This window comes from Diospyros lotus, chromosome 13, assembly GCF_014633365.1.
Source record: "Diospyros lotus cultivar Yz01 chromosome 13, ASM1463336v1, whole genome shotgun sequence".
Classification (NCBI taxonomy): Eukaryota; Viridiplantae; Streptophyta; class Magnoliopsida; order Ericales; family Ebenaceae; genus Diospyros; species Diospyros lotus.
Window position 1 is genome coordinate 9,458,239 of NC_068350.1, and position 17,317 is coordinate 9,475,555.

A 17,317-nucleotide genomic window follows, 5' to 3' on the forward strand; every position below is an offset into this window, starting at 1 on the left:
TCTCTTGTGTTTGAATGTAATTGTATCTTTTGTTTTCATCTTATTTAATTTCCGAACAGGATGTTCCTAAAGTTGAGTGAATTAATTGGTTCTAAGTTCTACTACAATTGGGCATGCGACTCTATAACCGTAATTGGTTTGTTTTTTTCTGTTGCTTTATTGTGCAAGCTAGTAGGTTGCTACGTTTGATTCGGGTGTAAGCAATTAGACTGTTGTTTTACCGGATGTTCCTCAAGTTAGGTGACTTAATTTGGTTTGTTCGGTTCTCATTTGTTTGCAATCGTTGTTGTTTGCAGGGTGGGACTGTTTTATGTTTCTTTACTGGTTTGTGGGTTCTTCTTCTACTAATATTGTTACCATTTAAAAATAAAATAGAAAGCTACAACTAGATGCACTTGTAGTTTGCACTACACATGCAGAAGTAGAAATCAAGGGCATAATGCTTTTGAAGTCTATTATTAGAGACCACACACGAGGATATGTATGATTTATTTTGTGTTGTTTATGAAGACTTCCTCTTTTTTTAGTTAACGCACTATCACGAGTTCCTCCGTTGTTCGGTCTCATGATTTTAGAAGGAAAGATAAATCAAGGAATCCAGCAGGTAGATTTCAATCCTTAGCACAATCGCAAATGTAAGGGTGGCAAGTATTTTTCATTTTCAGAGTTGCTACTTGCCTGCTGAATTATCACTAGTACAAGGTTCCTTCTTTATTGGATAGAATTTTGTTCTAGAAACTCATTCCCCATATTGAGAGTTTTGTTCTTATTTAAACTAGTTATTTTTTGAGTTTTCTATACTCCAATATCACTAGACTGTAAAATTGATTCTTATTATAAGTAATTCATTTCCCATCCTTTTTTTACCTCAAAAATCATGCTTACTCCAACCGTATTTTCTATTCTCCTCTTTATTTTATTTTTTATTTTATTTATTTATTAATAAATTTTAATTTTATTTATTTTACCATACTTATAATTTTCACTATTATAAAAATATACTATTTATTTTATAATTTAATAATAAATATTACGATATTAAATTTTAATAATAAATATTATGGTATCAAATTAAACACAACAACAATACACCAACAGCCCAAATATGCTAAAAAAATACAAATCAGAAAAAATATGATACAAGAACCACTATTTCAAATACACAAATAAATAATCTTGTTGAGTAATTTTGTAGGATCAGATTGAAAACATTATATTGAAAAATTTAGAAAAAATATGATACAAATTTTATGTGATTTGGCTCTATAATCAGATAATTCACTAATGTGTAATTTTGTATTAAAAAAAACTATAAATATATTTAACATAATTTTTTCTAATTTAGATAACTGATCACACTTTATTTGAAAATTCAATTAATCTAGTCGTGGGATTATCGTGGCATTTCCTCTTTCAAAAGATCGCTTGGACCTTTGATCTGTGGATCTGCTACAACGACGGGCATCTTTCGATAGCAAATCAACTTATACCGGCATTGAGATGGCCATTATAGGTGAAAGATAGCGAGGGTGGCTTGGCTAAAATAGATCGTCAAATCTAACGAAAGGATTAGGGTTCACCAAAACTTTGGCGAGCAGATTTGGCAATGGTAAGCAACGTTGGAGGCCTTCAAATCGGATTGCCTCGCTATCTATTTGATTTGGGTGACGAAGCATTCAAGATAGTGTTAGTAATTAAATTGACAGCAAGTTTAGATTGATAAATACATGGTGTCATTAGCCGCACTTGGGTGTTAATTGTTGAGGTGGTTTATGAACTCTTGTTTCTTAAAAGTAGGCTTTTCAACATAGACCATGGTTACTTGAAATAGGGTGTAACCAAGCTACTAGAGTATGAGACGAGAGGACTTGTAATTTGGTAAATTTAAAATTTAAAACTTTGTTAATAAGTGCATTATCCTTTTGAGATGGGTACCGCATGGGTCTCTTGAGAAATGAAATCTCATTAAATTTTATAGTGCAATTCTCCCAATCTGATCTCAACAAGGGATATCATATCAAAGCTACTGAATTCTTATGTCTATAACCCAACAATTGATAATAGAGAGTTATGTAAAGTTATAGATAATTTTGGTTTGGTCGTGGTATTTCATTACCAAAATGGAGCATCTCTAATAAATTGGACCTGATAGAATTTAAGAGTATTGTGACCACATCGTTCTATAAGTAATATTTATGCAAGTTGCCCTAGAAGCATAGGTGAAGTGGCGAGCAAGTGATACGTTGTGATTAGTGCTAGTAGGTCACGAGTTCGATATTTGAGTTAGACAATGGTCAAATGCCCACTTGTGATTTACCTTCTCTGTCGAAATTGAGAATACGAGCGAAGAAAGACCGCACAAAAACGATAATCCCAAGATTTATGCAAGCTTCTACGAACATATCCTAACTTGGTTTCAACCTCTTCAATTTTTAACCATGATAGTCGAGTATAGATTCTCGTGTCACACTATATATATATATATATATAAGATCATAATTTAAGAGAAAATAGTCATGCTCGTTGCATGTATTTTTTAACATTGATGTGGATGTAGACTAAGATTTAGTAAAATAAATTTAACGAGGGACTCAAAGGAAAACTTAGAAAGAGATATTAAAAAAAAATTGGGGATAAAAGGATCTATTTAATAAATATATATCAATCTAATAACAAAGTGCACGAATGAATAAAGTCTAAAAATTAAAAAATATAAAATAAAAGGGTTAAAAGAAGAGCTTCACACCAAAAGATCTGTGGAGACTTGTTCTTGAGAGGATCCCGGGAGAGTCTCAGCAGACTCCTGCAAAAAGGGTCCCTAGAAGACCTTAAATTTTTTGGGCTTTGTTTGAGGAATTTCTATTTTCTAAAATCAAAATTGTAAATAAGATAATTTTAAAAATCTCTTGAGGAATCTCATAAGGGATGAGACTTTTTCATAAGAGTTCAAATCTTAATCGATTTTGAAATACTCCCAAACTCCACTATGAATAAGTGAGTCCAAATTAAAAAAATATACATATTTAATATTAATTCAAGAACTCTATAAATTTTTTAACATTATCAAAAATTTAACTCAAGTATCAAAAGGTTCGGATAGAGAATGTCTCAGGGTGTCTAATCATTTTCTTTTTTACATAATTTTAATGACTTAAAGATAAATTTTAAAATAAATAAATTTATTATTATATTCAGTCAATAATAATTTCAACATTGATGGGAAAAGAAAAGAATCATGCTCATAGCATGTACCTCTTAACATATTCTGGGATATTCGTTCAGAGTACTAGTAAATCACAAATCAATTTGGTGAAGAGAAAACAAAGGTCAATTAATGGGTTGTAAAATCTAGACCAATTAATTACAATGCAAGCCAACTGATAAAGCAGTTCTTACTCTCGGTGGAGCTACTCAAGATAAATAGACAATTAAGGGGCAAACGAAACATATTATTGAATCTTGAAAATCTTTTTTGAGGATCAAGTTATCTAGATCTTATGTTTATATGCCAGAAGAAAAAAGGTCTTCATTTTGCTTCTCGTTGCAAATTGCTGCACCAATGCTAACAATAGATAAGACCAAGTTTGCTGCAGGACTGATGCTAAGTTTATCATGTACTAAGGACATTAAAGCTGCAAATTGAAAAGGTCCAAGAGATAAGTTTTGATATATAATAATGCAACAAATCAAATACCTGTTATAATGTAATAAGTTTTATGACTTGTGATGGAAGAACACTGGACAAAATGAGTTAAATAGCATCTTCTTACAGAGATGGACAGCCCAACCGCAATGAGCCAAACTCATCAAACGTTGTGGTGAATGCCAAATCTCCTCACCGCCCATTTGGCTCGGCAAACCTCAGCCCACATCCCATCTTCTCAATAAACTTGGTAAGCCGGAGGTGCTTTCCAGCCCACTCATCAGCTAACTTCTGCTCCTTGGCTTCTGCGTCCCTTTTCAGTCCGGCTAGCTGTTCTCTGTATTCGGCCTCAATCCTGTCCAATTCAGCCTTCAGCTCTTCCTGGAGAGCTCTCACCTTGGACTCGATCGCCTCGATTTTCTCGCTCCTCCGGGTTGCCTTCTCTGATTCGAGTTGCAGCTCCACTCTTTTCAACCTCCAGGCAGCTTCTTTCTTGTGCACTAGCCAAGCACGATGCCCTTCTTCCAATTCTCTGCAGCATTCTGCAAGCTCAGAAATTATTATGTTCTCTCCACAACCAGGTGTCGCCCCATGAGGCAGCAATGCACCCAAGACGATGGGGTTATTCTCTAATCCTCTATCGGACTGCAGCCAGGAAATTGCCGGTGATGGTGGAACGGTTGCAGGAGAGAGACTCAGCGTTACAGAAGGGGAGGGTGGCCTAGCATTGGAGGCGGCACTAGAATTGGAAAGCCATGGAGGAAGTAAAGTTGGTGGCGGAGGAGGTGGATCAGTGTGAAGGAAACCACCATTAGAAGGTGGCATAAGATAATTAGGAGCAGAGCGCTCTTTTACCAGCTTCTCTGCAAAAGTCTCAAGAATCCTTTCATACTTGCTGTCCTCAACTGGGTCCACAGCCTTGCTGTTATCCTTCTGCTCTCTCTGTTGCTTCTCTTTGAAAACTTCCCACCACTTTCCTAGTCTCTTGGCAGTTCGGCCAGGGACTTCAGCTGCAATTTTTTTCCATTTATTACCGTATTTGGCCTGAAGACGGATGACAAGACGCTGCTCCTCTTCAGTGAGGGACCCCTTCTTGATGCCAGGTTTTAGATAGTTCTTCCACCTCTCCAAGCAGGATTTGGCATCCCGACTGAAGGGTGTATTCATGCGCTGCGACACAAGGTTCCACTCCCTCGGTCCATATTGTTTCACATATGCACGCAATAAAGCATCCTCTTCAGGTCGCCAGCGCTGTCTTTCCTTCATCTCCAGGAGCAAATGCCAAGTCCCATTGCCTCAAACTCCTCATAATATATCTGATAAAAAAGATGAAAATCACAACATCATCCTGCTTAAACAATTCAGCATCAAACATCCTCTAGCAGGACCAATAGCCTAACCCAAACATGGCCCACAATGAAAATAATATAGTTCCTGGAGAAATATGCTGGACTTCTAGGGGGTGCTTAGTTGTTGAAAAAAGCCCCAGCTTCTGAAAAATTACTCTACAAAATGTAGAAAACTTGTTCAAATACCACACAAAAAAAAGTTCTACTTGGAAAATGCAGTTCTTCAAAATTGAACAGAACTTGGAAAAACTCTTAAAATGAGTCCATTCAAATTTTCCTTGCTAATTTGGAGATACAAAAAGCACACCTCTCCACAAATTTTTCTCCAAAATTGTCTTCATCTCCATCTCTAACACAAGTTAAACAAAAGAAAAACCCTCTCTCTCTCTCTCTGAACATATGTTCCCATTTTCTTGATTAGAAATTTGTTTTCTTTATTTTTAACATTCAAACACGCTTTTCAAATTTTATTTGGAAAATAAAAACTAGAGAGATTTTATAGAAAATTGAAGATAGAAAACTGAGAAATATTTTCCACAACTAAACAGCCCCCTAATGTTTTCCCAGAACCCTACATTTCCCATCCTAGTTGCTCAGGGAACTAACACAGAAATAACAGCTGTAGTGAAGTGAAGTATGAAGCAAGACGGACACAAAATGGATTCCTCATCAATAACAAAGATAAAACCAGCACCAGTAGTTGCCATCCCTACCCATTACAGGCTTGAAAGCATTAGTACTGGTCCTCCTCCTCTGTTTGCTAATTATCAGCTAGCATGCTATTCTCAATTTATAGTGAAAACATGAACACAAGATTCACCAATGGGACTACTATGAATTACAACTAAGTCCATCATGTAAGAGACCTAAGGCAATTAACTTGGTGACTGTCTAATTCCTCGAATCTCTTCTCCTTATGCTTTGGTTCACCCCTTTGCTCCACAGAGAGGGCAGCAACCAAGTTTAACAACAGACCGTGAAAGTGAGCAACTACTTCGTTTTGTTTAACATGACGGGCACTTGAGCAAGGTGATTTTTTCTTGTATTTTTTTAATGATAAATCCTAAGCAAAGGTATACACACCCATAAAAGTTCCTAAGGTAAATTTACATTATTCTGCTTTTCAAAGGAAACAAATGGAATACATATGATTCCAGTGCAAGAAATAGGAATGGGCACGCGGTGTGATATGGGAGGTTAGAAACTCAACAAAATAGTTATTCTGCAAATTAACGATGGATAACCCATTTCCAAACCATTTCTCTGTTTTCTAGTTCAGTTGTTACTTGATAATACAATAATTATTCTGCAAATTATTCATATATAACTGATTTCCGGGAGTATTGATCATGACCCATTTTCTTGAAACATTATCCTGGCAAACCCATTTCTCAATACTTTTTAGTTCAGTTTTTACTTTATTCTTTTCCATCAAATGAGAACATTTTTTGTTTGACCTAATAAAAAACACAAAAGAAAAAAGACATTCTTTGTTTGCGGGAGAGATGGTAATGGAATGGGACAGAAATGTGTAGAATGGAAAGTAAAACATTTTCTCCTTGTTTGGGAAAGTAATGGATGAAAAGTTAGGTAAAATACGTAAAATACTTCAACCTAGTTTGGGAGAGAGATGGAAATGGATGGAATAGGAAAATGTTAAAACAACAAAATGACATTTAGTACCTTCTTAATGAAAAAAAAAGTGTTTAATTTGAACGTACATAAAATTATAAAGAATAATACTGTAGACACACAAAAAGTTGTCCATCCATTCTTTCCCAATTTGGGGGAGACAAAAAAAAAAGGGCTTTGGAGCAGAATTCCATTCCATTCCATTATTATTATCATCTCTATCAAACAAGGAGAAACACCTTCCGCCTATTTCCACTCCATCGATCCCCCTCTCTCCCAATCACACTGTTCATATAATGAAGAGAGGATGCTTTAAATTGTTAAATTTACTCTTTCAAGTAGAGTGGAGCATTTCACAGAGCCTGAACTTCAAAAGATGAATTGGCAAAGAATTAGCATTTTCTGATAAAAATAGTCACAAGCAAAACATGAAAAAAATTAAAACAAAAGGAGAATGGTAATCGAAAAGAGAAAAGGACCTGCAGACTAAGCACAATTCCAGATTCAAATGAAATCTTACAAGTTGGTGTAAATTGGAACTGATTATAGTGAATGTTGAATGTAGAAAATTTTCAACAGATAAGGTATCACCCAGTACTTAAAACAATTCATGAAAGACCCTTCTGAAATCAAAAACATAAATCAGGATTCAACCTAAGCCATACGGGAAAATGTCAGTCTCCAGTGCCTATTATGGCCCAAGGCTTTGGAATGAAAAGTCACTCTAAGGTTGAGTATAATAAACTGTTAACTTGAAGCAATTTTACCACCAAAGGATCTTGTAAGGCTTGAGGTGATCAATCCAAAAATTACAAACCCAACAGTCAGTTTTAGACTTGTTTAACATCTACCAGAAATCAGTGAGAAAATCGGTACAATGTGCATTAATGAACCAGAAGAATCAAGAGCATCAACTATGAACTTCACATACACAGATCAAAGAGTCACCGCTAAAAGTTAAAAACAAATTCTTTCCTTCTTCCTGAAATAAAATCCCGGCAGAAACCGAAAGAAAACCCTCAAAAACATAAACTTTTAACAGAACTAAGAAAAACCCTTTTCCAGAAAAACAGTGGCCATCAACTACAACACATATGCGCATTGAGAAGGCAAGAAGAAAAGGCCTTACGGTTCTGTGGGAGGAAACCAAACATCTCCTACGCCGGATTTTCCTGTTCGATTGTCTTCTCAACAAGCCTAGAGCAAAATAGTGGGGCGGGGGGGGGGGGGGGGGAGAGAGAGAGAGAGAGAGAGAGAGGAAGAAGGAGCAATAAATGGGATTAGATTTAGAGAAAGAGAAGAGAGATACAAGCAAATGAGTGGCTGTGGCTATGGCTATGGCTGTGGGAGTGAATGAGATGAGATATGTCTGTAACTCACTTTTGCTTCTTCGATGATTAGTGTGAGGGAATGTGCTTACGTAACTTTCCTTCTTGATTGCTAACAGGGAAAAGTAGAAAATTATATATCTCTCTCTCTCTATATATATGTATGTATCGACAGAGAGAGAAACTGCAGAATATCCAGAAGAGAGGAGGGAGGAGCATCAATGACAGTGGGTCGAAAGGAAAAACTCTAACCATCCTATTTATGTCACGGTTGTTTTTATTTTAATTATTTTAATTTGAATTCATTTGTACCCTATTTATTAGAAGGCTTATAAATTTATAATTAAAAAATAAAATCATTATCATGAACCTTAGAGAGGAAACATTCAATCTAACTGTAATTTCATCCCATCCTGTTATAATTATAAATAGTATTTATTGATCAGGTCAAAATTAACAAATTTATATTCGAAACTAAATAAATTTATAGTTAAACTTACAAATGAACTCGTCGAGTGATTAGATATATATAATTAGTACTAAATTCACGATAAATTAAAGCCGACTCTTGTTCGAGTCTTAATCATATCTACTAACCAATCAAGGCTACAAAATAAATCTCTAAATCGAGATTACTATTGTTTGATCCTTTTAGAGTCGGCCATAAGAATGAATTTGAATGAAATGAGAGGATTAAGATTGAAATCCATTACAAAATAAACATCAGCTCATTGGCTTGTGCCTCAGATTGAGGAGGAGTCCAGTCAGGCAGTAAGTAACTGTATTTGCCACCTCTCCACACAAATTTAATTGCGGTTATAGTACAATTTTTTTTTAAATTAGGCTTTATTATTGGCATCCTCAATCATCTTATCCTTAGAGATATACTAAGAAGGTAAACCGTGAGATGTGCCCGAGTGATCAAGATGGTAGGGGTTGGCATCACTGATGTCACTCCTAAGGTCCTCCCCAGAAAGAAGCATTATATTTTTCTCAAGAATCGAACCATTATATTTTTCTCAAGAATCGAACTCACACTGTGAGTTTTTAGACAAACTTTTAGCCTATTTCTTTTTCACCTGAGTATACCCAAGGGCGATTATAGTACAATTTTTAAATCTTCTATAAAGACCACTAGTAGTAATGTAGTATACTTGTGTAAACTGCCTAAACTAAACTGTACAAGCTGAGATACTTACAAAACTGGGAGGGGTCCCCTACCCTTACACTCTCCCTACTATTGCCATCTACAAAAATTGCTAGTTTTTGATCAACTTAAAATTCAAAATACAGTTTATTTCTATTAATTGCCATGTAATCTGATTTTGAACATGTAACGAGATATTATTGAAATCTAATACCATGTCAACCTGGTAACGGAACGTAATATTACGATGTATAAAATATTTTTTCTATCTTAACTTACTTCTATAATAATTTTTTTTAAGAGTATTATTATTCTTCATTAGTATTTATAGAATATTGATACAATATATACAATATCAATACTGTGATACTTAAGAAAGTAATGGCATGTGAAAAAAGAAAACACTTTTAATCAACTTTAATATCACATGAAATAGGGTCTACATCGAACTTAAATACCATAGAAATTTAACCATTCAGACAAAATTAATAATTGTGTCGTTCAAGTCTAATTGCTCACAAAAAGTCCAAAAAAATTAAGGTACAGAGATTTAAAAATAAAGCAAATCTTTTATCCCGTCATCTTCTTCTCTTCCTTTGATATTTTGGGATCACTTGTTGATACGTTTGAATATGTCTAATTAGGTGATTTATCACTTAGTGACACCTCAAAAATAATTCTGTATACATATGATCAAGTAAATAATATGCTTACACTACCTATATCTAATTATGATAAATAATTATCGTTTATTGTTTATCAAGTGAACATAAGTAATTTAGTTTGGGACAAAATTCTAATGGCCCCCTTGATAATAATGTATCTTCCCATTATATATGTATGTATGTCAAAAAATTGAATTTTAATGTAATAAATATAAATTTCACATTTGCATAAATTATGAGAAATTAGTGTAATTTATGTCAAATAAATAGTCTTATATGTAATAAAAATGTATGTTGCAAAGTTCTAGTACCATTTGATCAATATTGAAGATCATATACATAATAAACTAAAACTAGTATGTCTATGTGCAACATCTATAACTCTTGGGGTAGAAGTATCACTCGGAGAAGTTCAAAATTTTTCATAATTTGCACACGCCTTCCTCTTCTTCTTCGATCAATTGCCTCCTCGCCAGTAGGCCATGTTGTTGGTTTATTGCCATCTACCATCGAAAGTCTTTTTTCGTCAATCTTAAGTTATCACCGACTAGTTTCATCGCTTTTTACTATTGAAAAACATTAAAAAGTATTGAAACCGTCATATCTTTACCCTCTCCTCCAATGAAACTAAATTGTCAAACTGGTCTTTATAGTGATTTTAAATCCTTGATTTTCACTCTTTCTTTCTCTTTTCCTTTTGCTCGTGTGGCCTTAAAATCGAGAGAAAATATTGGTCCATTTAGAAGTAAACATTGAGTAACCCAACACATGGTCAAATCATCAATCAACTTCGTTGTTGCCTAACATTCTAGCTATTGTCTAGTCATCGGTGCCTATCACCGTTGTCTTCTCACCATCCATCAATTCTCTTAATTTGATTTTTTTTATCATTGTTTTTTAAAACAAATTGGATTTGATATCTTACTTATTTGTGGTAAAAAAAATTCTATCAAAAGTACCTACATATTCTTTTTCGTGAAATCTATAGTTTTCGTAAGGTGGTTTGATCAAATTTGCACTCATTTGCTCTAAATCCAAGCATGGCCTACTTAAGTTATTTGTCGTATCTTAGACAACTTTTTTCAAAATCTTTCAAACTCTATTACTTTTGATTCGAGAATCTATTATGAAATCTAATTGTGTCATTATATTCTCAGTTATGCCTATTTCAACACTAATCTTTTAGTTTGTTTCAATCCAAGCTCATTCAAATTTTATTCAGTTTCAAAATAGGCTATCTAGTTAACTCGTCGTGTATTTTAATGGAATTTGAGTTTGAATAACTTTTAATTCATTTGTTAATTTCAAACGAGCTTGGATCCTATGAGTTTTGTTGTAACCTCGTTTATGATGCCCATTATTGTATTCGGCCCAATTTGATTTAGCTTGATCTAATTTTGCATTCAAATTTAGCTCTTAATTTAATGAAATTAGCCTATTTTTTCATAATATTTAATCAATTTCACTTAATCTCAATTATTCAAAAACTCAAGTTTGGATTCCTTAAACTCTTCTCCAACCCTAGTAATTTGACAAATTACCACAAAATCTTTAATTCAATTAATTCAAAATAATTTTCAAATTTCCAGAACTCCTAAATATTATAGCAATTGTCAAGAACCAACAAATGAATTTTCATTTGAAAATTTTTATTTTTATTTATACATATATAAAAGATATTATATTGGTATATATATAGATATATGCTTACCCTTATAAAAAGATATAATTATTAAAATCTAATCAATTTTTTTAGTAGATTTAATATTAGGAGTAAGCATAATTAAGTTCAAATTAGATTTTTGAACCGACCAAACTAGTTCAAAATTTAGTTAATACTTAATATGTTATGTTATATTTTTTAAATTTTGATTTCATTTGATTTTATTATAGGTAATCCAGTTATTTTAATTTAATTTCGATCCTTCTCTCAACTCGACTAGAATAACCTAATTAGGCTTTTTTTTTTTTTAGAGGGAGTTAATGATGAAATAGAATAGAACATAAAATATTATATGATAGGGTTTTTTTTTTGGGGGGGGGGGGGGGAGGGATAAGAAATGAAAATTAATGATATGTAATATAACATTTTTTCTTATTTCAAAAGAGTAATGATAATTGTTAGAATATAAGAGTGTTAAATAATAAATGACCAATAATACCCTCTTCATATATAGAAAGATAAAATGTGATAAAGTTAGGGACAAAATTTAACTTATAAAAATCCTTAAATTTAATGTTATTTTTACCCACAAAATTAAGTTGTTTATCTATTTTTATTTAATAAATTCTTATTTGTTTAAAACTTCTCCCTTTCTCTCGCACAATTGGCCAAAAAAAATAAAGAGAGAGAATTTTGCTTATTTAATTTTTATTAAATGAGTTGTAAAGGAGTATTTATCATGAGTTCTAATTTTAAAATTTATTACAAATTCTATTTAAAGTTCTTAGATAGAATATATAAAATTGGTGTTAAGAATCACATACGAGATCTATGTAATTATTTATATATTTATAAACATACAAACAAACAAAAATACACATCGGATTAAACACAAATCTAATATGACTTAATGTTTTATGCAACATACAAAGGTCTAAGATTGTCCACACCAAACTGGTAACAATAATCCTTCGATTCTTCCATGTGCTAGAGAAATCCACCAAAGGGAATGATGACCATGCTTTTATTCTTGCTTTACTACTTATTCTTTTGAGTGTGAAGCTCAATAGATGAGCAACAAGAACCAAGAATGCATGAAGAAAAAAAGAACGAGGCAAGACAATACACAAGTCATCTAACATGATTGAGTGGAAAAATAGAGAATTCCACTAAGTTATTTAGGATATCTCGGTTTGTGAGACTCGATTGTAGAAGAAATTGTTGAACAAAAAATGTTTATAATTTTTCCAAGCAGTCGACAATTTATTTTAACTTTTATAAAACATTCGACAATTTTGCATTTTTATTCGAATCATTATCCCACAAACCAAACAAACCCTTAATGGATATATGTTATACTATATCCCATGAAGAATATAATATAAACTTATCATAACTTATCTTGTCATTTTGCTTTTATGTGTTGATTTTCTAGGTTTATCGTCAAATAACAATTAAAAAATGTCAAAACTCTTTTGATATTAACTGAACTCTTTGACTTCTTTTTGAAAATCTTTGTGCATTCTCAAAGCACCCTAATGGTCTTTAGTGACGTCTAACAACGTATTAAGACAATTTAAATGGCAATAAAATCCATATCAAGAGAACCTATTTCATTAATAATTACTGTGTAATTCATTTATTCCATTACTAACATTTTGACCGAGTGAAAGTCATTGATCGATTAACGTCACTAACTCAATTCTATGCCATAGATCCTATTTAGTGTTGTTTGGCATGACACATTGAAAACTCATTTTCAATTATTCATGCTTTGACAAAGGGTTTCTCTTATCACAATCCAACCATAAGATCGCATAGGACGTTTATCTCACACCGAAAATAATAGATCTTATTCATCAAACACATGCTTTTATATATTAGTCGAAAAAGACCACTGAGTGATATTGCTCTAAATCAGATGATTATCTACACAATCGCGACTAATAACAAATCATTGATCATCTTATACATGTGATTTGTTCAACTAACAATCACACATGTATTTATTATTTGCATCTCATATTTTATGGTATATGACTTATCATCCTTTATTATTAATATCTCATACTAATCAAAAGTTACAAACTTATGTATTAGTCCATACTTGATTAATTAAAGTTTCCATATAAGGAATCTAATGATTAGGAACTTCTCAAAGAATTTTTGTATTAATTAATTTCGTCAAGATATTTTTAACAATTAAAGAATCTAAAGACTCATTCACACATAATAATATAGAGATATATGAATGAAGATTATATGTTTTTTATAAAATAAGATACAAAAATACATCAAATTGCCTCTATAGATGTCATTCAAATATAGTATTAAGAGATATCTCTAATAATTAGTATATTTTAATAAATATTTAAATTATGAATTAGATAATTTACAGGTATTATGCATGTGCATGAAAACTTATATATTTTGAAGAGATGTTACTTCGTATTTATGATTTAATTTTTAATTTTTTTAATAAATCTTAACTCATGACCAGCCCATGTGTAATGGTACCCTTATTTTTATTTTACTTTAGGTCTCAAATTTTAAGAAAAAAAAATGTTCTGGCACATGAAACCTAGTATTTGATAAAAGAATGTATAGATGTTGGAGATGTAACCACCATTCCTATGCCCAATGCCAACTGTTTTAATCTCAAAATGCAAATGTTAAATTTATTATAATATCTAATAAATAATTAATAAGAATACTTTTGAAATAAGAAATTTAAAAAATTAATATATTTAGGAAATTTAAGTCTTCATTACACCATAAATAATTTTTAAATGCCATTTAAAATTCATAATGTTTTTAACAATTAACGTAGGAGGAGGACAGGCCATGACAACTCCCTGTGCCCCAGTGGAATGCAATTTTGTTTACTCTCTTTAACGGGGTGAATATTACTCCCAGTATTTTAAAGGTTAAAACTAATAGAGAGTGATAGTCAAATAGCAAAATTGTATAAAGGGGTGAACAAAATTGCACTTCCCCTCTTAATTTTAACCCTCAAAGTACTAGAGTTTATGTTCACCCGTTAAAAGGGGTGAGCAAAATTGCACTCTCCCAATGACCCTCTTTCCATCGTGAATGAATAGAATAATAATAATAATAATAAATAAAAATAAATTATTAATTACCAAGAAAACACATTATTTTGGGCAAATTTGGGAGAAGAATTGAAATCAAACACAAAGTTTTGGCACGAATCTGAAAATATTATTAAAAAGTAAAATAAATGAGTAATATTTGTTATATAATTTATATATTATTATAAAGAAATAAAAAAAATTGACAGGACGCTGAAAGGTCAAAGGTGGGTGGGTGGGGACTGGAGACTGGAGTCCGGGTTTCACGGCACAAGGGGACGAGCCCCCGATGGCGACTTCACCTTCCTCTTGTCAGCGACGCGTTACGTCGCCCTTTTACACGCCCACCACCGCCCACTCTTCTTCTTCTTAATTCTGGGGTTCAAAAACACCAGAAAAAAGAAAATAGTACTACACCCCCAACTCCCCCAGTGAAAGTCCATTTCTACCCCCCCTGCTCCATTGCCTGTGCCGGGGCATAATGGGGATGGAAATATTTGATGGCGACGGGTCGAAAGTATTGTAAAATTGAGGGAGATTCTCTGCGATCTCCGCTCCACTCCCTTCCCTTGGGGCTGTTTTCTGTTTTGTTTTGTGGTGCCCAATGCCATTGTGCCAACGCACCAACCACCTTAATCTATCTTTAATAATGAAATAAGAAAATAATAAATTTTACAAATAAAAAAATGGTCCCTCCCAGCTCAACAAGGTTGACTTCTTACAACATGTACGGTGTCCCTGCGTTAGATCAGCACTTGCAAGCACTCTAACACTTAAATCAATACGTATTCAAAATGCCAGAGTATTGATAAGATTTGAAAAAAAATATATATTGACATGTGATCAAATTGGTTTATATAGAAATTAAGGTATCTTAAGTGTCGTTGACTGTTGTAAAATGATAGAAGATCAAGATGCACGATAATAATAAAGATCACTTTCGAGGATCTTAAATCTGATAAAAATTATGAACTAATAAAGATCATTGTGCGAGTTATTTAGAGTTGATGGAATTCATTATTGGTGCAAGAATCTAAAAAATATCGATTTAAATGGAATATTGTCAGAGCTCTTAGGCCAAGATTTAGCCTGGAGGTTGAGTTAGGTGCCAAGTTGTGGGGCTGCGGTCTGGGTACGGCCCAATGAATTAATATAGTGCAGAAATACTATTGGATTTTAACTAAGAAAGTCTAGAACAGTGATTCTTGTCTTGCATTTGCGTGTGTTTTCATATCTTGTATTAATGATATATATATATATATATATTGCATTTGATCATGGCCCTAACATCAACTCAGTTGGGCTTCTTCTAAGATGGGTCAAATCAAATAAAAAGCCCAAATAAACAACTAGGAGGATTTGACATGATTTATATGCAATTTGGGGTCAATTATGAAAAGATATCACCGAACATCACTGCGGATGATTTAAAGAATTAAAAAAAAAATGATCAAATCATTCAATCTTGTGCATTGTAGTTTGTACTATAAACTGTACAATTTATGTCATAATTATCTATTTAAAATGTTGGTAAATAAAGACCATGTCCTTGTGATAATTAAATAGTATATGAAATATTGTGGTATTTTATATTTTAGACTATATTACATATAAGAGAAGACATTACTTCTTATGATCATATAAAAATATAATATAACAACATTATTTAACAAATATATCGATATAGTTTAAGGTAATAGTCAAGGAGGAGTTAAACTCAAACGAATTTGAGATCTTGAGTCTTAATATTTTGATCTACATCAGGAATTAGATTCTAAGAAATAGAAAGCTAAAACTAAATGAATTGATATTAATTATTATTACTCATAATTAGGGCTAGCAATAAGCCAAGCTGTGCCGAGTTAAACCCAGCTCGAGCTCAGCTTGATTGATTTTAGCTTGGCTCATAGTTCGGCTCGAGCTCGATATGAGCTTATTTTTTTAGCTCGAGCTCGGCTCAATGATGACTACAAGCTGGCTCGGTTCGACTCGGTTTGAAATTGACTATTACTTTACTTTTATGTATATATATATATTTAAATAATATATGTGATATATATAATATATATTTAAATAATATATTTATAAAATTATTAAGTATATATTTATATTATTGAGTATTAAGTAATAAATATTTTTTTATTTAATAAATTTATAAAATTAATATATATATATATATAAGTATATCAAGCTGGCTCGTGAGCCAAATGAGTCGAGCTAATGGTAGTTCAAGCTCGGCTTATTTACTAAATGAACCAAATATTTGAGCTCAAACTTGACTCATTTATATCATGAGTTAGCTTATTGAGCCAATTTTCGAGTCGAGTCTTGAGCCAACTCACGAGTAGCTTGGCTCATTGCCAGCCCTACTCATAACCCAACACCTTGAAATATGGAATATAGTAACATGGAATATAGTAAGTATCAAACTTGCGAACAAAATTTAACTTTTATGGATTCACTTTGCCTGCAAATATTACCATTCAACAAAGGTTCATCTTTTTAGAATATGTTGTATCTATTTTTGACCTAAGTTTAGTGGACTAAAATCACCACTTTGGTCAATCAAAGTCCAAACATTGACTTAATAATGCCACATAAATAGTTGGATTCGAATATTTAGATAAAGATATTTTAGTCATTTATGATAAATTTTAAGGAAAATATGTTGAATTTATATTTTATTTCAAAGCGGTTCATTTTAAGTGAATATGTATGCATTGTGAGGTTATTTGGTTTTAAATTTATTTTTTATATGAAAAATAATAAAGGTAATATAAATGATGGTGATTATTAGA

The 17,317-nt window shown here is 32.3% G+C and overlaps 1 protein-coding gene across 2 annotated transcripts; it reads right to left on the reverse strand.

The window, feature by feature from the left end:
- Positions 1–3,639: 3,639 nt before the first annotated feature.
- Positions 3,640–8,170, reverse strand: LOC127789248 (transcription factor AS1-like). 2 transcript variants are annotated; one of them, XM_052318098.1, is made up of 3 exons: positions 8,005–8,170; positions 7,754–7,821; positions 3,640–4,959 (listed from the first exon to the last, which is right to left on the reverse strand). In XM_052318098.1, exon 3 carries the CDS (start codon positions 4,907–4,909, stop codon positions 3,836–3,838), a length of 1,074 nt encoding a protein of 357 aa, XP_052174058.1. In that variant the 5' UTR covers positions 4,910–4,959; positions 7,754–7,821; positions 8,005–8,170; the 3' UTR covers positions 3,640–3,835. The 2 variants fall into 2 exon arrangements, with proteins under 2 accessions (XP_052174058.1, XP_052174057.1); XM_052318097.1 differs by having other exon boundaries at positions 7,754–8,170.
- Positions 8,171–17,317: the final 9,147 nt, after the last annotated feature.